Below are 22,680 nucleotides of genomic sequence, written 5' to 3'. Positions count from 1 at the left end.
CAGCAGGATTTTGTGAGGGATTAAATACAAATATATATATACCCCGATTTATTTCATAATGTGAAGCATAAAATTATTAGCCATTGTTGCACAAATGGTGCCACAGATTTGATAGCTTTCAATTAATATTTTTAAAAATATATGGAAAATATGTGGCGCAATACTGAAATGGACTAGAACAGGATCTCGGAAAATAACACCGTGAAAATGAAGGCTGAAAGGGGTGAGACTGATGTTTGTGGGATGTATGAAGGCATGGGTTTGTCTGTAGATAAAATGTTAGGAAATCAAATCATCTTACAGCAGATACAGCTTCTGATATTCCTGTGACTGGAGAGTGGGAGTTGACTGGCAAGAAGCTTGACTCATACTTGTCCATGGGAAAAAAAAGGAGAGAGAAAGAGTAGGCTACAAAATTAAGGGATCTTTATAAAGTAGAATTAACATTTCTCCATGGTTTTTCTCCTATTTACAAATCAGAAAAACTAGCAACATTTTTGAAAACTTCTTTTTAGATTGACTGTCAAGAACTAGAAGTAACCCTTGAACTACTCTAATTCAGTTGTACGTGGGCACATAGCAGCTCTTTCACTTTAGATCCGGGTTTCATTCCCCACCCCCCCACTTCAAGGGTTATATCTATTTGGTTTTAGCCTTAAGTGGGATATGGTTCCCACTTAAGTAGTTCAGGCCTCTTGTGTCCAGGAGGTATAATCACTGATCCAAGTTCTTTCTTCTGTTGTTCTCTTTTTAGTCTCTTGATTTCTGTATTTCAGAGGTGTATCCAAGTTTGTTTGGGTCTTGATTGTTCTCGAGACCAAGGAAGGACCATTTTCTTCTCATTGTTTCTTCTTGAGCATCCCAGTGTAGCTCTTCAGTAATCCATTCTTCTCTATCTTCCTCCAGAACTGACAATTGTGTGGGCAGTTTACCTCTTGAAGTGCAAAGTATTATTTTGGAGGTGGGAAGAACAACAGCCTCTTTCGAGCTAATTCTCTTTACATGCCCCCACAAATGCATGCATTAACAGCTGTTGTCATTGATTCCTTTCCCAAACTAATCTTGGATTCTTGCAGTCGTTGTAAGGCTGAACCTTTCTGCTGCTGTGAAGGACTTGAGAACTTGATTTGGTTCTCACTAGAAAACCGTTATTGGACTTTAGTTTCCTCAGGAGCAGTATATAAGTGAAGTTTGTGAGATAAATATATTCAGTTAATTTTGTGCGACTAAAGTTGGCTGGTAGTTTTCATGTTGGCATTTGTGTTTCCTGTGTTTATAATAAATATAAAATCAATTTCAACCAAACCTGAAAAGAAAAGCTTCTGATAGTAAAAAATCATACTCATGATTTCTGTTGAGTTTCGTATGTACAAACAGAATGCATATGTCCATCTGCAGAAGAAATATTTAGTGAACGCTTTGGGCTCTAGTGCATTATTATTAATAGTTCATTGTTTCCATCAAACAAACTCTTTTCTGTGACCTGTACTTTCTGAACTTAAATGTCTGTCATTTTTTTATGTTAGCAGTTTTATCTTTCCTGCTTTCTGAGCCATAATCAGTAGCCTAGTTTTTTTTTTTTCCTTTTTTCTTCCCATTTGTTGTATTTTGTACCTTCTTTTCTGCATACTAGCTTCTTGACTTGCATGGCTCTGCTTTGCAAATGTGGCTTTTAGAACATCAAGTAAAATAACCAATCATTTTTTGTTTGCGTTCTTTCCCAGTAGGTGTGACTTAGCTGTTACTTTGACATACTAAAAAGCCTGAATTTACAAGTGTACTTTTGCATTCTGGTTTGTATTTTATTCTTTCTAAATGCAATTCAGTCATGGCCTCTAAGTAGGTGTTAATACATTATTTGCATTGTTGTTTCTTACTAATTTATTGGAGGGAAATAGAATACAGAATTTCCGATGTTTCAATAAAATACATCTTGTAATACATAATTTACAGAAAAGCTAATGATATTTTAGTACAAGCAATATAACTACAAATTGGCTGTCATAGCCAAGGTCCCCAGAAATGATGTAGCTTCATCTTTTCTATGTATCATAAATAGTTATTAACAACTCGATCATTGACTTGATCAGCCTGTTCTCCACTCTCATGTGATGATCTATAGTAGATGTCAGCCAGTAAATCAGCATTTGGATTATCTGTTGGACCATAAATCTGTGATCATTTAGAGTAATGTTTGCCTTCTGAGCTGTCTGTAATCTAGTTAGTGAAGTGCTTGACAGAGCTCTCCAAGTACATGAGGTGTTTCATGATACTTGGCTACTTAGACCAGTATCTGCTATGGCCAATTCTCAGTGACAGTGATTTAGCACAGGGTATTTATAAACAATTTTAAGCAGGAGTAGGTCAGATAACAGTAGCAGTTGAACTGGATCAGACTAGGGCTTACTGTGGCCACTTCTCGATGTTTTCTCAACTTCTGTAAGGTCTCATGTTGGTGAGGTTAAACTGCTAATTTAAAGTGTGATACATCTTCACAGTAGTTACAGCTTTGATTGCAATGCAGAAACACATAGAGGATGATGTAAAATTGGCTCTGTAAAATTATATACAGTTTTATCTTTTTCCTTCCTTGCAAAACACTCTCCATTTTACATAATAGATTGTCACAGCTGGAAATTCTCTATCTTCCCTCAATGCATTAAACTATTGTTACTTTCCTGTGTTCTGTTACGCTCAGATGTTTGTGGATAGCATCCACGCTCTTATGTAGGAATTTTACTCACTATGGTAAATAATGACATTTTTACACGTTTTTTATTTGCTTTCCTCTGTATATTTAAGTACCGTAACTTCCTTGAAATGTATGGCAACTTCATTATCATAAACAATATGTATTTTGTTCTGTATGTTTGTATCTTACTGATTCTCTCTGTATTTCTTTTAGTCTCAGGGTGACCAAACTTAATGGTCTTCCTGACTGATAGAGCACAAGTGTCCTAGAAGAAAACTATCTGTTTTTTGAAAGTATGAAGAGGCTGTGTAGGAGAAACTTACCTGTCATTGGTTTAGTCTTTTGAAACGTGTTTTTTGAAAAAAAAATCTTGTACGAATTTCCCCACTTGCTTAACAGGTTCTGAAGTGCATGCAGTTCAGCATTTCCCAGGTGCTTTTCCTTGTGCTCATGAGGTGTATTTTTGAAAATAAACTGAGCCACCTGGGATGGACAGAGGCTGTTCCTGCCAAGGCAGGGTTGTATGGGTGGTGATGAAATCTGGTTTCCTGTATGTTTGAGTATTCTCAGCACCATCCGTCTCCACAGCTGTGCTACGAAGTACTTCTCAAAAGCTTCCCTCTGTTCCCAGCTCTCATCTGTGTGCTTGCTGTGTGATGGAAGCTTTAGACGATTAAGAAAATATTGAACCTGTATTTTATATATGGGCATTTATATGCATACTTGTGCATCAAATGAGAGCTCGCTAACACAGCTGACTTGAAAGTTCAGGGCTGCTTTGGGAAATTCTTTAATATGGTCACTGGAGTTACAGTTTGTTTGGTTTTTTTTTTTCCCCTGTTGCATATATTTTTTCCACATTTATTCAGGTTTCTAGTGATACTTTTTCAGCTATTTTGAAAATCCAGATCCGAAAGTTAGTTTTTTGATGGTTTTTCTTTTTGTTTCTTAATATCTTATTTCGTGTAAGAGATCCTCATTAAGATTGTGTAACCCATTTTGTATTGTTTGGTTACACCATAGCAGTTGCATGCAAAGGTGGTGAGTTGTAAAACAGTAACCAGGTGTTTAAATTCAATCACGTGTTTGAGGCTCAGTTATTCTTGAAAGTTGGTTTAATAGTATAGTCTTTAGTCATTGTTACTGCCCAGCTGAAGCAAGGAATTTTGTCTTGATAACACGTAACAATCTCAAGTTCTTAGACTGATCCTTCAGTCCTGGTAGAAATGCAATTCCTGGATGAAATTCTTGTCCTCTGAATTTAAGCAATGTATTGCAGTTATACCTAAATTTAGTGTTGTCTTACATAGGCACAGATTCTTAATTTTATTTTAGCGCAGTATAGGTCCATAGTTACTCCATTTTCTAAATTTTTGTGTCCAGTGATTGTTATTGCTGTTTCCACCTACCTCTTGAAATGGGTGCAGTTTTTTTCTCAGAGATTTTTAGGGTTTGTTTTAATAATCAACACTACTCCCATATTACTACCTTATGCGAATGCTGTCTTACCTAGTAACACACTTTATAGCTTCAGATATCTTGTGGTAATTCAGAATCTATAGGTGTCAACACAGCTAGAGGCTAGCCTTATGCTAATATTTAAAAGGTGATATTAGCACTTCTGGGGAATGCTCTTCAGTGGTTTCGAAGTGAAAAAAAGTGCATTAAAAGGATTGATTAAAATAAAAAATAGGCTAATTAAAGCATCGGCTCTAAACTTATGTTGATTTCTCTCTCTGGTGTACTAAAAATCACAGTAAGCTAACGTGGTATTTTTCTTCAGAGTTCTAGACAACTTGCATCACGATTCCATGAACAGTTTGTTGTACGTGAAGACCTAATGGGTTTGGCCATTGGCACTCATGGTGCTAATATTCAGCAAGCCAGAAAAGTCCCTGGAGTGACTGCTATTGATCTTGATGAAGACACTTGCACATTCCATATTTATGGAGAGGTAAGTTTCCTTCTTTAGCAATCGGAAAAAAAAAAAAGCCACAACCAGACAACATGAGAAAACAGATCTCATTTCTCTCATACATCTATTTTAGGATCAAGATGCAGTGAAAAAGGCAAGAAGTTACCTTGAATTTGCTGAAGATGTCATACAAGTCCCAAGAAATTTAGTAGGTATGTCACTTCTGGAGGCTAAGTCTATTAGTAAGGAAAAATGTCTTTTGCTAACTTCTGATAACTGTGGTTTTACTTTTTGAAGGGTTGCAACGTAGAAGTTTGAAGAAGTTGTCTCTTTGAAGTTTGTCTCCAGATTGTACAAAGTTTTGGAGTTTGGGGCTTTTTTGTTTTGTTTTGCAGCTTCATGCAAAATTTTTCCGAACACATTTACCTTCAGTACCTTGTAAGAAATTACCTACTGGTGTGCAGTGCAGGGATTCTTAAACTAGAGGCAACATGCTGGTGTTTAAATACGAAGTAGAGCCAAGGATTTAAATAGCTTCCTCCAAAAATGCCTAGAGATTAGTTCAGCTATACAACAGATGACTCTGCAGTCTCATTTTCCTCCTATATTTTGGACCATTTCTTTGACTTGTGTTTGTCTCGTTTTTCCTCTCCTTTTACATCTGAAATACAGTTTATTTAGAAGCAACACTGTGGGATGAACTGAATGCCTAGTTAAGGTATCCACTGATCAAGAAAATACCCCAAAGACAATGTAACAGATTTCCATTATAAAACACCCTAAAAAAAAAAGTCCTCAAGAATGCATGCAGCCTTGTCTGTGAGGGGAAATATTCTAATGAGCTCTTGGTGCAACAAAACAATATAAAAATATGTGGGTTATTCAGTAGATGAGAGCAGGGAGAATACTACACGGTATGACATACCTCTGAAAGCAAATACTGTAATAGGTTGTCCAGCAGTGTATGAAAGCTGGTGTTAAAAGCAGTGCGGAATTCTGCAGTGGGACAAGTACGTACAAATCTGGCACCTCAGCTGCCTCAAACTGATTTAAAACCAGTGGGTTTCCCCTCCCCTCTCCCTCCCAGTTCTACTGGTGACAAGTAAAAATGATAGGCTGCCATAGTTATTTTTACTTGAGGTTTTAATTTTTTTGTTTATGTTTTCTGTTTAGAACTTTGCAATTATTTCTGCTTTGGCAATTTTTTCATTTCTGCTCTGCTTCTTGGCCTGGTTCCCTTAGAATAGAAGTTGGCTGAACCATATGATATATCTAAAATAAGCTACGTTTGATAATTTGCTTTTTAAATTTCTAATAATTTCTAATAGAGACACAAGGCTTTTTTTACTTTCACGTTATTGATATGCTTATGGTTTTTATCTAAAAAAAGCGAACATCTGGCTTTTTCTACTTAATTATCTTTTAAAAATTTCAAGTCAAACTAAAACAACAACCACCAAAACCTCACTCAGTTTTTTTTTTTTTAAAGCTGTATGGAAATTTATAACCTGAAACACAGGTTGAAAGTATCTGTATACAGTTTGTTTATAAAGATATCTATCTATGTTCCCAAATTCTAACTGAAACCAAATATTTTAAAAGATGTATTTTTTTCTTTGGAACAACCAGTGTAAGGTTTGTGCTTTTTTCTGTTTTCCTTTTTTTTTTTATTTGGTTTACTTTAATAACTACCAAGGCTTTTTCACATTAATAAGCTGCTGTTACATTTGCCAGTGATGTGTAACGGAATAAAGTACTCAGAAGAAGCCTTTGACTCTCGGAGCAGCCTTTGTCACCAAGGAATAACTTATTGACCATCTTTTGTTATGTTTTCCACAAATATGTAAGATTTAAAAATTCATGGTAGAAAAATTGAAACACAAAAATGAAAATTTGTTTAGCTTTGAACAATGGGAGCAGCATCTTCTGTGTTTAAAAGTGGGTTTTATTTTGTTTTTCATGGATTAAATTGCTTCAGCAAAACAATAGCTGTCAGGCATTCAGTATTTTTTGCTTTTATTCCAGTGGCATGCCTGTGAAAAAGATTATGTTGCAACTTTTCCAGCAGTTCTGTTAAAAAATATTTGTTACTTGCAGAAAACCTTTTATATCACTCTTTAAGCTTTTCCTTTAATACTGTGATTTGAAGGATATGGCCTTTCCACATTATCTATCAAGCAGCTCATTTGTCATCTCAACTTCCAGACAGCTTTTCCTGAGGTTGGAGAGAACTAAAGTTTTCATTGTCGCAAAATAGAATGACTGGCTTCCCAAGATAAATGGCATTAGAGCATAATTTATTTCCATTTTTATCTTTGACTTTTTAGTAATTTATAAACTATTGACAAGTATCTCTAAAAAATTTTGGTTTCAGAGAAGGGAATTTTACATCTGGTTCAAACAGTACCTTCAGTAGTATCAGAAAACTTCAGCTGAAATTTTTGTAAATGAACCAAGAGTTTTGTTCCCTACCCAAAAGGTAGTTAACAGCAAATGTTAGGGCACTGGAAATAGGAGGTTTGGGGTTTGGTTTGTTTTTTATTTTTTAAAGCAACCAGCGATGTTTATTTGTAAATCACTTAAGTTACTCTAAACCTACCAAAGCAAAGCAAGATACTGAAATTTCTGTAACCGAGATGTGTAATTTGAACCAGTTTTATACAAAGGTAAGGCATTTGTGATTGAATTTCCCTTGTTTTCTTACAGGAACTTTGAAAAAGATGGAAACTGTGCTCAATAACAAACCTCGTTATAAAAGTACCCCTATTTCTGTATGCTGCAGCGGTTGCTTTGGAGCATAACTGAAGCCCCAAGCTTGCTTAAACGTTTTGATCATGGCGTGTTAACTAAATCTTTATTGTGGAGTATTTAAATAATTTTTGACAAGTTGTTGCACTGGCACTACATACTCTTGTTCAATTAGAGTGTAGTAGTGCTCTCCGGTTTGGGGCGAAAACCTAAAGGTGGAATTTTCTCTATGTTTTTTTCTGTAGGAAAAGTAATAGGAAAAAATGGAAAACTGATTCAGGAGATAGTGGACAAATCTGGTGTTGTAAGAGTGAGAATTGAGGCTGAAAATGATAAAAATATTCCACAAGAGGAGGTATGTTTTCAGTTAATGTGATTTCTGTATGTTTTAAGTGGTGGTTATATTGTACCCAGTGATAAAATACATTCTTCCTTGGATCTTTGTAGATAAAGTTTTGATTCATGAGGAGGTTGGTGGTTTTTTTTTCTGATGGAATCTATATTTCCCTATTAATGTTGAGGGACACATTTTTATATAAATTTGGGTTATCTGTGCTTGAAAAATGTTTTGTGAATTTTTTGTTGATACACTTTCTTAGATTTCGTTTTATTCCTTTGTTTCCCCGTGCTTGCTAAGGTGTAAATCAGTATATGTGAAACTGTTTTCATTCATCGATTTGCTTTGAGTTCTCTCATGGTTTTCCCTGGTTTAAATTTTTGTTAGTAATTTCTTCTATTGTAATGAAAAGTTTGTGCTTTATGTATAAACCTCTTTTTAAAAAAAATTTACCTAAATTCACGATAGCCTGCCATGACCACTGTGAAACTCCAGGTTTGTACAGGAAGGCTGTCAGCCTTGTGAAGGGCCTCAGTGAAGTCCTGAACGGTGTAATTTGAGGCCCTTTTACCTGGGGCTGTGTTTGAAGGGAAAGGGCTTTGGATTTGCAAGGAAAGCTTTAGGCATGAAGCTTGTAACATCTCAATGCAGAAAGACTTTCTATATTTTGAAACGTGAAATGTGCTCAAAACCGAACTGTCTTTAATTTACTTGGAAATCTAAATGTGTAGCAAGTGAGAAACTACTTCAAATTAGTAGCAAGTGAGGAACTACTTTGCTACTTTAAATAAGATATGAAAGACTCTTCTGGAACTCTTACATTCTTGCTTCAGTAGTTATTTCATATGTTATATTACCACTGTAACACTGTTCCTGAAGATCCACAGTCCAGTTTTCACTTTTCTGTAGATGGCAACTTAAGCAATTAAGTGGGGTTTTTTACTATTTTACTGGGTTTACATCTATCTGAAAAGGTAAAATAATGTTTGGGTTTAAAGGATTCACTAGTATGTCATATTTCATTTCTAATGATAAATTCTTACAGCATAAAATTCTTGAACTAGCTTAATAAGCAAGGAGGTGCTATTATTGCTGCAGGATAAAACTTCCAACATTTTTAATGAGTCAGCCCATAGAAGGGGAAAAGAGCAAGTAATCATGGTTGCGATTAGTATCTCGGGGATTTTTTTTTTCCTTCTGGCTTGAAAAAGCTTATTTGTGGATGTTCTTCATAATGCAGCATTTAAAGATTAAGTTGAAAGCTTTTTTCACCTGCCAAACACTGCATTCATACTTCTCTGTTTTAACTTGATGATGCCACCCCTGGCATTGCTTACACTGCTTCATGTGTTAGTTATGTCACACTGCAAGCAACACAGAAACTTGAAATCTCTTGGCGAGAGTTAGTTTTTGGAAGTTTATTTGTATTTTGTATCTGAAATAAATGTTCATTAGGCTTCCCATGTGTGAACTTGGATGTTAGCCCTTCTTTTTGTACAGTAGCTCAGTTTTAAGACAGCAGTGAGTTCTTAAGACTGAGCTATTAGAATATTGCCAGTGAATTTCAAGTGCAACTTTGTAACTCTCATGATTTTATAACAGGGTCTTTAGGCTTTTAATCTTTTTAAAATGAGATAGGTGCTGTGTTTTATAGTAGTATGAGGCACTTTTGTCCCTAAATTTCTTATGCCTGTAAGGTCTGCCCAGTATTCACCATGAAACTAAGTTGCAGGTGGGTACTTTTTGCTTTGAAGACAGAAATGAGGTTCAGTAAATAAGCACTTTGATGCTTTTGTATGGCTAAAAGTGCTAGACATTGTAACTAGTTTATTCTTAATAGTTGGCACTGCTCTACCTAGAAACCACTGCTGAAAGCAACAGCAAGCAGTTTCCTTAGGTGCTTAAGTCAGTTGTTTTGTGATTTTTTTAATAATTGATACTATGTGCTTGTTGATGCCAGGTTAGTAGAAATTTCATTGCTCTTCATCAGATTATATAAAATATTTATGAAACTTAGAATACCCCAGATAAAGCATTTGAGTCAACGGTGCCTGTGGCTAAAGAGTTTCTAAAACTCATGAAAGTTAGTGGTAGTGTTGATGTCTCTTAGGATTAGAGGATTGTGTAAATTTTTTTCCTCAATATTTAATGCAAATGTGTAAGATCTAACAAAAGTCGTTTGTATGTAAAAGGAGGGGAAAAAATATAAAGAGCACAGACAAATTATAGACTTGCCACTTTTATGAAATCTCAGCATACTGCGTGTCTATTTTCAAGACATTTGTCTCAAATCACTTCTGCAAAAAAAGTCCCTCCTGTGAAGTCCTGAAAAGGATGTGTGTACAGTGAACATCAAAGGAATCTTTAGAGGTCATGACGAGTTACTGAAACAAAATCGAAATTAGTTGGGTAGGCGCAACCAAGCTCTGGGTCTGCAGTGGTGTAGGTCGTAGCAGCTGAGTGTTGATGAGACTTTCAGGTTGACTTCTGCAATCCACAGTGAAGCGTACACTGCCCTGAAGAGGCTGCAGCTGGTACCAGAGTCAGGGAGCTTAAAGCTGCGTCACTGGGTCTGCATAGATCTATTTCAGTGTTGGGAGTTCTGGTGTGGAAATCATGCTTGTATCTGCTACAGTGTAGTTGTTTTCAGCACTCAGGGAGGGGGCCTTTTAGGTGGATTTCTTATCCTGCTTTGGCCACCTAAGACAGTCTTGAGATGTTTTATCTCTGAGTGTTATAACTTCAGTCATCAGAATTTCCAGCTTTAAATTTTTCAGGTTTTTGAATTGCTTAAACAAAATGTTTGAAAGGTGAAAGACATGCAACGTATGCTAGCAATTGTTACCTGAGGTACTAACTTAATTTCCTGAATATTTGTTTGTTTGATTTTTAGAAATGGAGAGATCCTCAAGAAGGTTTTGTTGTATGACACAATGTTAATTTGACTTCCTTTTTGACAAAGATCATGGTTTTCTTTTCCCGATGTGTAGCCTAAGAGAACTTGGCATGAGAGAGTAGCCATGTGACCAGCAATAGTGGTATTAATTTTGAAAGGAGGAAAACTGAATTGTTTTGAATTTACTCTTTTTTTACTTTTTCAGAAAAAAGACATTGTAATGCATGTGATCTAAATTTTCTTATTAAAAAAAGCTCTTTGCATAAAGGGAATTAGTCTACATGATCTAGTCAGCATCAAAATTTAGATATCTATTGTCTCACTTTTTAATTTATGTTTATCCATGTTGTAAAAATTGTTTTCGAGTTTTACAGTAATACATTTGGTTCTCTTCAGTATTTGATGCCCAGTCAATAACTATAGGACTGCTGTTACTGTGTTTTAGGGAATGGTACCATTTGTGTTTGTGGGAACCAAGGACAGCATCACTAATGCAACTGTTCTTCTGGATTATCATCTTAATTATTTAAAGGTGAGGAAAATGATGACGCTTAAATTTTTCTGTCAGTACTTCAGATGGTAACAACAAGATGGTGGTCAAAATCTGAGTGGCCCCCAAAGGCTCTTGAACATGTGGTGTTATAACAGTTTTCAGTCTAAAAGCTATGTTTTAATAAAAGAATCATTTACTTGAAGGATAGGGTGAAACCCAATTTTTTCAGAATTCAAAATACAAAGAGAATTTTGAAAAAATCTATCTTTAAAAGTGCTGACAATTTTATATGCAATGTGTTGCCAGTGCCTCATGCAGCTGCAAAGCAAGCAAGCAACATTCTATGCAGAGATCTTGCATACAGTGGGCATTTAATTCTAAAATCCTAAACTTCTTTCCCTGTATTTAATTGATACTTCATACCTGAAGATGTGTTATAGGCAATTCAGACTTGTTTGCCCCTTGTCTGTAACTTCTCCAGTACTCTAGAGTGCTCCTTACCTTTCATATACAGAGCAAAAAATATTCCATGTTATTGCTTATAGTGAATTTTGCTTCTGGTTATCATGGCCAGGTGCTCAATCTTTGATGGCAGGGCCAGGTGCTAACAGTAGGGACTGTTTGAGTTCATTTAATTAAGTATATTCCTGCATCCTGGGGCTGTGTCCTGGCCCTTGGACTCAGCTGCCCAACAAGACCTGATCCCCTCCATGGGAGGACAGCTCCCCTGGCTGTAATCAGCGGCTCTCCACGAGCACCGAGAGCCATCTTCATGCAGCTTCCGCCTGGGCATGAGGTTACAGCAGGGCTGTCATATTGCAGAGCTTCACAGTGCCACATTGGCTGTAAATACTGGCCACTCAGTCCCTGGCCTCTGCTGCAGCAGCAGCAGTGGTCACAGTGGCAGCAGCACCAGAAGCTTCATGCAAGCCCAGTGGGCCATGGCCCTCGTCCACTGCCCCTGTCTTGTCCTCCTCCTGTGCTCCTGCATATCAGGCCTATCCAGGCTGCTCCATGGAGAGTGCAGGGAGCAGATGAGGGTGGTGACAAAAAGTTACTCAGCTTCTTAGCTGGACGTTGGTTTGGAGCTCATGGGGCATCCTAGGGATCCTCTCACAGTTGACAACTTCCCAGCTTCTTGGCCTATTCTTGGCCTGAAGCCTGAGAGCAATCCCTCAGCCCTGCCTCTGGGGGAAGGCAATTCATCTTCTTAGCTGGGTTCCAGGACTCCACCTCTGGCAGACAGCGTGGTTACAGGTGTGCTGCCAAGGAGGATTTCTCCAGCTCCGCAGCTGGATGCTGTGCTACAGCCCAGCTGGCATTGCAGGTGTCCTCCAAGAGGAAAGTACTCAGCTGAAGGAGGAAGAAAGTCCCCAGAGCCATCTAAAGTGCTAAGGGAAATACTGCAGGAACTGGAGGCAGGACACGAGACAGACAGAGAGGTTGTGCAGGAGATGGCATTTTTGAAGGAAGCAGAGGCTCAGTGCCAGCCTGTGGCAAAGAATCGGAGGTGATGGAAGCCACTGGCATGTCAGTGCTGGCAGGGCCAGCCTGGAAAGACCCCCATGGCTGTGTAGATGGGTGGTTTCAAACAGCCTCAGGTGTAGGTCAGCAAGACAAAACACCAGTGATTACAACCCCCAGAGCATTGCGGGTGTTCTCCATCCCTAAGACGGGTGCTGGAGCTGTATGATCAGCACAGCAACCATCGTGGTTTCCCTGCCACCTCCAGTACTGTTGTGCTGTTTTGTGATCTGACGGCAGAGAAAGAGGGGCGAACCCACCTCGGCAGCTGCATAGGACCAACTGAAAAGCAGCAGCTCCCCCCCGGGCCCAGGCTGCCCCAGCAGCCATTCATCATTATTTCAGAAGATTTTTATGGTTTAACTTCTTTGGTGGCCTTAAGTAGGTACTTGAATGTGAGTGGAAAGTGCTTATTAGCTGTGCAGTTTTTTTTTTTTTTAGATTCTTCAGTGCATCATCGGTTTAGGGTAACTTTCTGACCCTTCTGAAAAGAAAGACACATACAGCAGTATTCATCAGTCTGTATAACAGCTAGAGGATAGATTCTTATTTTGGAGGTTTTGATGTTGGTCCTCTCATCCCATTTAACATACATGCACAGAAAAAACGTTACCATCTTGGTGGTCTGTTGCCTTATGGTTCAGTTTCAGAATAATGTCCTCCAGGTCATTGACAAGAAATGAAGATGGCTTGTTTCTCTAAGATTTTTCTGTGTTTCTATGCCTCCAGGCAAAGTTTATTAAGGAAACTTTTTCTAAAAGTTACACAATAGGGCTTCAACATTAAATTGTTACAGTACATTGGAAGTAGTGAGTTTCTCTATAAAAGAAAGCTTGGCTGGAGCGATTGTTGCAGGATCCTGAGAGGAAGGAGAAAGACTACAGCCAGGATCACAGCACCAGGCTTCAGGAGAGCAGACTTTGGCTCAGGGATCTGCTTGGAGGAATCCCATGGGATGCCTTCCTGGAAAGAAATCAGGTCCAGGAAAGCTGGCTGTTATTTACAGAATCACCTTCTCAGAGCTCAAGAATAGTCCATCTTTATATGCAGGCATTCACACAGAAGTAACAGGAGGCCCTGCATGGATGAACATGGAGGTTCTGGCAAAATTCAAATATAAAAAAGAAGCGTACAAGGGGTGGAAGTAAGGAAAGGTGAAATATAGAGAAGAAGAGAACTTAACCCTTGTGATCCCTCAGCTTTACACCGAATATGACATCTGTGGGATGGAACACCTTGCTGGTCAGTTTAGGGTCACCTGTCCTGTCAGCTCCTCCCTGCAGGTGCAGCCTCTCACTTACTGCACCCCAGCGTGGCACACAGGATTTAGCAGTGACCTTGGTCTGCACAGGAGCAGTATAAGCAGGAGCCTTTCTGCATCCCAACCCCTGGTAGTGACTGTAAACACCAAGCGCTGTCACTGCTGGAGCAGACACTGTCTGCAGAAACACGCCGTTACCTTCAGACAGCGCAGTGACTTGGGAGAGACTGAGCTGAGAAGTGAAATCAGTGAACAGAATCCGTTCTGTTCTAACCCAAACCAGGACACTGAGTTACAGCACTTTGCCCTCTATGCTTTTATGTTTCCTCAATTCCATGGTATTACTAATTATAATTAACAGCAGTGTAACCTGTAGCCCTTTTTATGAAACAGTTCTACGACATCATCATTGTTTAATAACTTTGTTCTCTGTTACATGCAATGATTTAAGAAGGTTATTTTGGAATGTCATGCCATTGTTGGAATGTTTTAAGTGGACGATATTACTGTGTTCAAAAACAAAGAGATTTTAATTTCTCTGTTAAAAGAACATTTAACTTCCTTAAGGGTAAAGATCTCATCAACTTAATCCTGAAGTATAGTTAATTGTATCTCCTGAAAACTGTTGATCTGAGTGTTTTTTCTTGATACATCTATTTTAAACAAACCTAAACTTGCTAACTGTGCCATGGGGGGGGAATTTTATTGGTAACAGATATGAATGTTTGAAAGGGGTGTTTTTTTGTAAACAAATGATTCTTAAACCTGAGTTACTACTTAAGTATTAAATAGATTATTAGTTGCAATACTGAAGTGCTGGGTTTTTTCGGAGAAATGCGTGTCTGTACATCCAGATGGTAGTGGTTACACACAACTTGCTATGCCTGTGTTTGCACAGGAAGTGGACCAGCTGCGTTTGGAAAGGTTGCAAATTGATGAGCAGCTTCGACAGATTGGAGCTACTTCTAGGCCACCACCAAATCGTACAGATAAGGAAAAAGGGTACATGACTGATGATGGTCCAGGGCTTGGACGCGGTAGTCGGCCTTACAGAAACAGAGGGCATAGCAGACGTGGTCCAGGTTATGCTTCAGGTAGGTAACTACAAGTATGTTTCCAACTTGAAGAGTGGCTTACTGGTCTTTGGATTTCTTGAAAAAGAGGGGACTTGGAAACAGCTGTTAAAACAGAAATTTAGTTAATAGTGAGTATTAATGTTTGAAGATGGTATGTATGATGTAGAAAATATTTTGAAGTAAAATGTAGTGATTACATGTAATCTAAACTTACTTCTATGGGGTTTCTGTCTCTTACAACAAGGTTGTGTCTTCTACATTATCAACTCTTTAGGGCAAGGGTTGTTGTTATCGCTATATTTTGAATAATTCCTAGTAATAAAGCTTCAATTTTCATTTGAGCCTGTGAGATGTTATCTTAATGTAGATATTTTTAAGTGAAAATTCTGAGGAGCTAGTTTGCAGAAAAGCTTTTTTCCTCATATTAAATTCAACTTCCATGTTTTTAGTATAAAAGCATAGTCACCAAAATACAGTGTTCCTCTTTAAAACCTTGTATAATTTATTAAGGAATAACTTTCAGGATTGTGCAATCTATTAATTCATTACCCATAAGAGGTCAGCTGGTGGTGGTCCTGATTGAAAGGCCCGTAGTGTGAGCTTAGCTGAGATGGTCTTAACTCACTTCTACATATTAGAAAATGAATGGGTTTGTGCTGAAGCCCTTTTACTATTTTTAGAAGGTGTGAGCCCACCTGGTTAATAACAGCATTATAGGGGGAAAAAGTTGGGGAAAGGAACCAGCTTTTATCAGTAAAGGTGATCTAGTAACTGGAAAAATTGTAACGAACAGTTATTTTGGATTTGATTCATTTTTACCATTCAAATTGCTCTCTGCTTTTGTAGTGTGTGTTACAGGCTGTTTCATGATGGAAGTTTTTTCTTTTCATAGAGCAGTTGCAGTGATGAGGGGAGACTGGTCAGGCTATAAACCTTCAGTTTTAGAAATACGGAGAAGTCTAGTGTGTTAGGCTTCATATGCTTTGCGGGACTTACTACATTTCCATAGTAGATTCAATAATATCTTAATAGGCTGATAATGCCAAGTAACTAGAAACATCTGGCTCACTTCATTACTTAACCTTAAATGCACTTGTAACTTTTATGTCTGCCTTGACTTTTTGAGGTAGTAATTTATATTATACACATTTCTGTATTAATGTATGTTATAGAGTGTGGGAGGCAAAAAATCCCAGAACTGTTTATAAAAGCCAGAAAAAAGAAGAATAATTTTTAAATACTTTTTTCATTCTACTGTAGTATTTTCATGCTAAGATACACTGGCATGTTTTGGATTTTTTTTTTATCCTTTTGATAGGAACTAATTCTGAAGCATCAAATGCTTCTGAAACAGAATCTGATCACAGAGATGAACTTAGCGATTGGTCAGCAGCCCCAGCAGAAGAGGAGCGAGACAACTACCTTCGTAGAGGAGATGGGCGAAGGCGTGGAGGTGGTGCAAGAGGACAAGGAGGAAGGGGTCGCGGAGGATTCAAAGGTAAATGTTAAAAAAAAAAAAAAAATCAGTGTTGGAATCGTTAAGCAGACTGTCTTCTGTCAGCCATTTGTTTTGTCACCTCTCCAGCCTTAGCCGTCCTGGTGGCCTTCTCCTGTGTTCTCTCCACTTTGTCAGCCTCTTAAATAGAACATTTTGTTTCAAATGCGTTGAGTGTTGTGCAGAGGGGAATAATACCTTCCTTTGACCTGCTGGCCGCACTCCTACTCACTTAACCCATTATTCAGTCAGCTGTCATTGTTGCAAGAGCACACTCATGTCTTGTTCAAGTTGCTGCCCACCAGGACAGCTCCTTTTGTGTGGAGCTGCTGCATACACAGTCAGTCCACAGCATGTGCTATTGCATGTGTTTATCCTGTTGAAGCTATAGGACTTGATTCATCTTTAAAGCTAACGAGTTTTCTGTCAGTCGATTCCGTCAGCTTGTTGAAGTCCTTGAGATTTGCAGCCCTGACCTCCAGTGTATCAAACTACTTCCCACAGTTTAGTGTCCTCTGTGGAATTGCTGAGGGGACATTCTGTCCCAGTGTCTCTTCATACGTGCTGTAAAGCCTCTTTTCCCTAAATAAAGACATTGGGATAGCATTCTCAGTCACTTGCTTCCCTTGACTCAAGTTTGTGGGCTGTGGCATCTCACATGGAGGTCGAAGTATCGAGTTCTAGTTTGTTGGGGGATATAGAAAAATGTTTAATGACCTGTTTTCCTCATTCAGCTGTCCGTATTCCCATCTTGTACTTGATTTCATGCAACAGGGTTATATAAGGTTGTAATTTATCTGTTCTATGGAAATGACCAGACAAACTAAGATGGAAGAACTTAAATTTTTATAATCTGATATTCCATTACTTTCATTTAAATATTTTTATCTACAACTCTCCTTATTTCTTGAAAATTTTTTAAAAGTATAGGTGTTGCTTAATTTAATAAGGTTTTTTGAAAAAAGTAATGCAGAATTTAGCTCATGAGACAATACAAAAATGTGAACATGTTAAACCTTGCTAAAGTTGACTGGGTACTTCTCGAATGGTTAATCATTTTGAGAGGTGGTTTTTCTTCAGTCACTGCACAGTCTCTTCTAAACTATGGTAGTTTCAAACACTAATTTTCTCCACTTTGATTAACAGCTGAGAACATTGAGAAATTGAGAGGTTCTTGGCCCATAGTTTAAGAACTGTTGTTATATGTTATTAAGAATGTTTATTTAATGTTTTTTAGATGAAACATTTGAAGTAATTCCCTTCTACACTTGCATAAATTTCAAGTAAAATATCATCTGTCCATGTTAAACAACTTGGTTGATTAATTGTTCTTACAGGAAACGATGAACAGTCACGAACAGATAACCGTCAGCGTAACTCAAGAGAGGCAAAAGGGAGAACAGCAGATGGATCTCTTGAGGTAATTTTTCTCATATTGGCAATCTGCACTGTGTAAAATTGTGTGAGTGACGTACACTGACTTCAGAGTCCTCAAAGCCACAAGCAACGCAGTAGCCTTGTAGATCCGATTAGGGAACTAGGGATAGAACCACAAGATGTCGTTTTGTAGTGCATGCACAGGAATCTCAATGTATTGGGTGTAAAGATGCAACTTCATAGTGTTAGCTTAGCTCTCAGACAGGTTAGAACTCTGATCACGGGTCCCGGGGATTTACTAACCAGCTTGTTTTCAGTCTTTCTTCTTAACTAGCTTTTGGGTTTTAGCTTTCCTTTCTTCATGTTGTATTGTTGTCTAACATCTATATTCCTGAGGGAGGAAAGTCCTTAACAGTTTCTATAAAGAAGGAGTGTGTTGTAGCCAGAATCTTCAGAGTGAGAAAGATTAACTTCAGGAACTACCTCCACTACTAAATGGAACATTTGCAATTGAAGGCTATACAATCTAGAAAGTAAGTTAAAGAGCATCATTAAACTGTTCAAGTCATATATTGAAATATTTAATAGCTTTATATATTTTATAGTCTTTTATAAAGATTTCAAAAATTTTTTCAAATATTTTTTGTTGCATAAAGTAATTCAGGCTGATATTTTACCTATACGTGTTCAAGTTTCCCCACATGGAAACTGTTATAGCTTCAAATGATAACATGCAAACTTCTACCATCTCTTGCTGCATAAGATGAGTTACGTTGGCAGGAAGGTAATAATGAGCAGCTGCAAGCTGCCACCTTCTGTCTGGTGTCACCAGGACTCTTGGTTTGGTTTTAGAAACCCTGTTTAAGGATAGGAGAGGGGGTAAAAATGGAACAATTGACCAAATGCTTAGTTTTCCAGTGGGAGTGTTGAACTCAGAAGTGTAGTACCTGAATAGGCCTCTGAAATGCAAACAATTAATGTGCCAAAAACATCTTATTATAGCCACGCAACTTTTATAGTTAATCAGTAATTAACTTAGGAATTTTGAAGTAGGCAGTGGAGAACTGTGGTGCTGAAAAAGAAGCTAAAGCACTAATCAACAAGTCATGATTTTTTTTCTGTTGCTGAGATTTCGATGAGATGATATTCTATATGAAAGTAAGTACTTGCATGCTGTTGAAACCTGATGGAACAAGTTGTAAAAAATTTGTAATTTCAAGGAATAAAGACTTAAAAGCATGAATTTTTACAGATATAAAAATTTTGCTTTCAAAATGTGTTTTTGATTTTTTTTTTTTACAACCATTTAAAAAGGCCACAGAAGTCTTCTTGGTGGGTTAAATGAAACCTTTTTCAGATTCAGAAGGTGGCCGAGTAGATTTTTTTTTTTGAGTGTTAGTGTTATTTCATGGCAGCTTTTCTATCTTTTTTTTTAAATGACATTTTCAAAACTGACATGATGTTCCAAAGTTCCGTCTGCCAATAGTTCTTCAACTTTCTCTTGACTGCGAAAATTTTTTTTTTTAGCTTCTAAGATGGATAGGTAGAAGGGGTTTGGGTTTTGTTTTTTCCTTGGATCACATATATGTGGCCTTTTTGAACAGAAAGGAATTCACACGCTCTCCATTTCGGCTGGTTACATTTAACAAAACCATAAGGGCGTGGTACGATTTGAGTCTTCTGACCGTTTAATAAATAGTGCTCCTCCCAGGCTACTGAGGCAGTGGATGCGTAAGGGGTGGATGCAAGGAGGAGAATGCTGTATATAACTCTGACTTGTTCCAGATCAGAATTGACTGCAATAATGAAAGGAGTGTCCACACTAAAACATTACAGAATACCTCCAATGAAGGTAGTCGGCTGCGCACGGGTAAAGAGCGTAATCAGAAGAAAGAGAAGACGGACAGCGCAGATGGTCAACAGCCGCTGGTGAATGGAGTACCCTAAACTGCATAATTCTAAAGTCATATTTCCTATACTGTTTCAGTAATTCCTATTCCATGTTAGAGAAACTTGTTAGGCCAAAGACAAATAGTAGGCAAGATGGCGCAGGGCATGAAATGAACATAAGTTCTCTGTTAGCCTTTTTTTAACATCAACAGTATGCAGTTGTTTTCAGAATAAGAAGTTATTCAAATATTTGCATAAAAATATCTGAATTTCCGACAATGGCTTTCAAGTACATATTGCAGTTCAAACAATGAAAGATTCTTTTTTTGTTTGTTTTAAAAATACTGAGCTGTGCATTGGTAAACTTTCTGTTCAGTTGTACCATTTTAACACATCGGGTCAAATTCACTGCTCAATTTGAATTTTCAGAATAAATAGTGTTTGCAGTAATCAAATTGGCTTCTGTTTTCAATCTAACTTACAAGTTCTTCATGAAATGCTATGTTGTTTTATGTCCTGTGTCAGTTCACATTCTGGTCCACCTTTTTCAATATTTTAGTGGACCCTGAAATATGTGTGATGTAACAATTGTCATTTTCATTAGCAAAAAAGTTGTATGATCTGTGCCTTTTTTATATCTTGGCAGGTAGGAATATTATATTTGGATGCAGAAATCAGGGAAGATGAGTTGGTAACACTAAATGTAAAATATATGTAGCAATCCTTGTCAGGCGTTAGTACTTTATAGACAAGTGCATGCTTTCCATAATTTTTTCCTTACATAAACATTGAGTTAGGCAGTTATAAGAATAGGAAATTTATTTTGCACTGAAGATTTGGCAAATAGTGTTACTGAAAAAGGGGTGTAATTTTTTCTTTGTAGGCAGTACAGAAGCTTTTTTGTTTTGTTTTTTTAATTAAAAAAAAAAACCTTTCCATTGTGGAAAACTAAAAAACTCATTGTTACTGAGGGAACAAGTGTAACGTGTTCACAAGCTAGTAATGTGTGCCTGCTGTTTGGCCAGACAACCAGTTCAAAGCGCTGACGTTTTTCATCCCTGCAAAATTTTTTTTTATTGCTTATTTTAATTCAGCGGCTGTCTCAGGAGAGGTAGGAAGACCATCACCACGTGTAACGCCCTGAAACGTACAGATACCACAGTTGAAGATATTGATAGAACAAAAACTCATCGTATTTTGAGGTACAAGGTCTCAATTACCAACCAATATCAAGGTGTCACCGAATGTGATCCAAAGTCCAGTTGTACACCAGGGAAGGGTGGGAAGTGGTGGGAGGAGCTGTGCTTTCTTTTGTTTCTGATCACACATTAACCTTAATGGGCAGAGCTTATATAAGGACCTTCATTTTAATCCATTTTTATTCAGATTACTCCAGAAGGAGAGCCACTGTTTGTGTACAGAATTGTACAAACTTGACCTTGCCTCTGTATTTTGTGAGTTTTGTTTCTTTGCTTTTTTCATTCTTTTTTTCCTTGCATACAGGTGAGCATACTAAAAACAGCAACAAACTGCACATGATTTAACAAATATAAAAATGTCTTAAAAAGTATTGCCAAACATTAATGTTGATTTCTAGTTATTTATTTTGGGAATGTATAGTATTTGAAAACAAATTGGTACCTTGCACACATCATCTGTAAGCTGTTTGGTTTAAAATACTGTAGATAATTAACCAAGGTAGACTGACCTTGTAATGTAACTGCTCTTGGGCAATATTCTCTGTACATATTAGCTACAACAGATTGGATTTTATGTTGACATTTGTTTGGTTATAGTGCAATATATTTTGTATGCAAGCAGTTTCAATAAAGTTTGATCTTCCTCTGCTAACTGATGTTGATGCAATCCTTATAAATGATTGCTCTTCAAAATCTCAACTTACAAAAAGTAGAGAGTGTTTCTTTGTTTAGCCTTTAACTGTAGCCATTGTTTATTTACATGTTTTAGAAGACTCCTAAAATATTACTGGTTTTAATAATATGGCACATAATGCTCAAGAAAACGCAATCTCGTTATGAAATGGTACAGTACCTGTTGAGTTGTCACACTACATGCACTACATTGCTCACATTCAGTGGTTGAGTCACGAAGGTGCTAACTAGGTTAAATGTGAAATTACTGAACGACAGTCTGACTAATCAGCTGCATTCCATTTTCAGGTGCATTTTGGGGTTATGACTTTCTTCAGTATTTGTGTGCTTCACATGTATCCCTTTCAATTAAAATTCCAGTGTTTTTAAATGTTATTAAATTTCAACAAATTAAACTGTGAACCTAAATGTACAATTTTATTTTAAAAAGTCATGTTGTTACAAAACTTGAAAGTGCAACAAATGTCTGATGCTTGAGTTCAGGTCCGTCCTATTGGTAACTTATAAAGTATGGTCTAATGAATTAAAGTTATTTTTAAAATAAAGTTCTTTAAAAAGAGTGAGAGGTATTTGTGAATGATGCCAAAGTCTAAATTCAATAGGGTTAAGCTCAAAGCCTATGAATTAACAAATACTTATGAAAATAGAAAGTTTGTGTGTTTCTTTACTAAGTATGTTTTTGTTAATGATGGTGGGAAGTCAAGATTTTTGGAGGTGGTTTAAACCTTATCAAGGAAAAAATATTTCTAATCAGCTTTTTGAAACATAGATAAAAATCTCTCTTTGAGCATTCATGAGTTCAACAAGCAAATAGGTGTGGTTTCTTGAATATAGAAATTATTGAAATTACTTAGTTGTAGATGAGGTTTTTTCAGCCCTTCGTGTCTCTTAATATCAAATCTTGAGTACCAGGCTTGCTTTCAGCAGTCCAGAAAGGAGATTAAGTACTGTGAGTATGATACCACAAGTACACTCTGTGTTCTTCATGGGAGTAATTATTGAGAAAGAAACTTTATTTTCCTGAACCGCAGTGTGTTTCTCTGCCGGACCCTTCAGTATTGAGTACTGAAAGGGAATAGATGAA

General features: G+C 37.3%; 1 protein-coding gene across 2 annotated transcripts in view; it reads left to right on the top strand.

Annotated features, from left to right (window-relative positions):
• The window catches only part of FMR1 (fragile X mental retardation 1), a 26,742-nt gene extending 4,405 nt beyond the window's left edge, over positions 1-22,337 (top strand). The window contains exons 7-14 of one of the 2 annotated variants that reach the window (XM_010136844.1): positions 4,476-4,646; positions 4,741-4,819; positions 7,601-7,710; positions 11,034-11,120; positions 14,765-14,960; positions 16,261-16,440; positions 17,775-17,857; positions 19,651-22,337. In XM_010136844.1, the coding sequence (XP_010135146.1) occupies positions 4,476-4,646; positions 4,741-4,819; positions 7,601-7,710; positions 11,034-11,120; positions 14,765-14,960; positions 16,261-16,440; positions 17,775-17,857; positions 19,651-19,761 (1,017 nt within the window). In that variant the 3' untranslated portion in view covers positions 19,762-22,337. Of the gene's footprint in view, positions 1-4,475; positions 4,647-4,740; positions 4,820-7,600; positions 7,711-11,033; positions 11,121-14,764; positions 14,961-16,260; positions 16,441-17,774; positions 17,858-19,599 lie in introns of both variants that reach the window. The other variant, XM_010136842.1, reaches the window with a different exon arrangement.
• Positions 22,338-22,680: the final 343 nt, after the last annotated feature.

Source organism: Buceros rhinoceros, unplaced genomic scaffold, assembly GCF_000710305.1.
Source record: "Buceros rhinoceros silvestris isolate BGI_N320 unplaced genomic scaffold, ASM71030v1 scaffold18955, whole genome shotgun sequence".
Lineage (NCBI taxonomy): Eukaryota > Metazoa > Chordata > Aves > Bucerotiformes > Bucerotidae > Buceros > Buceros rhinoceros.
This window is presented reverse-complemented; position numbering and strand designations above follow the sequence as displayed.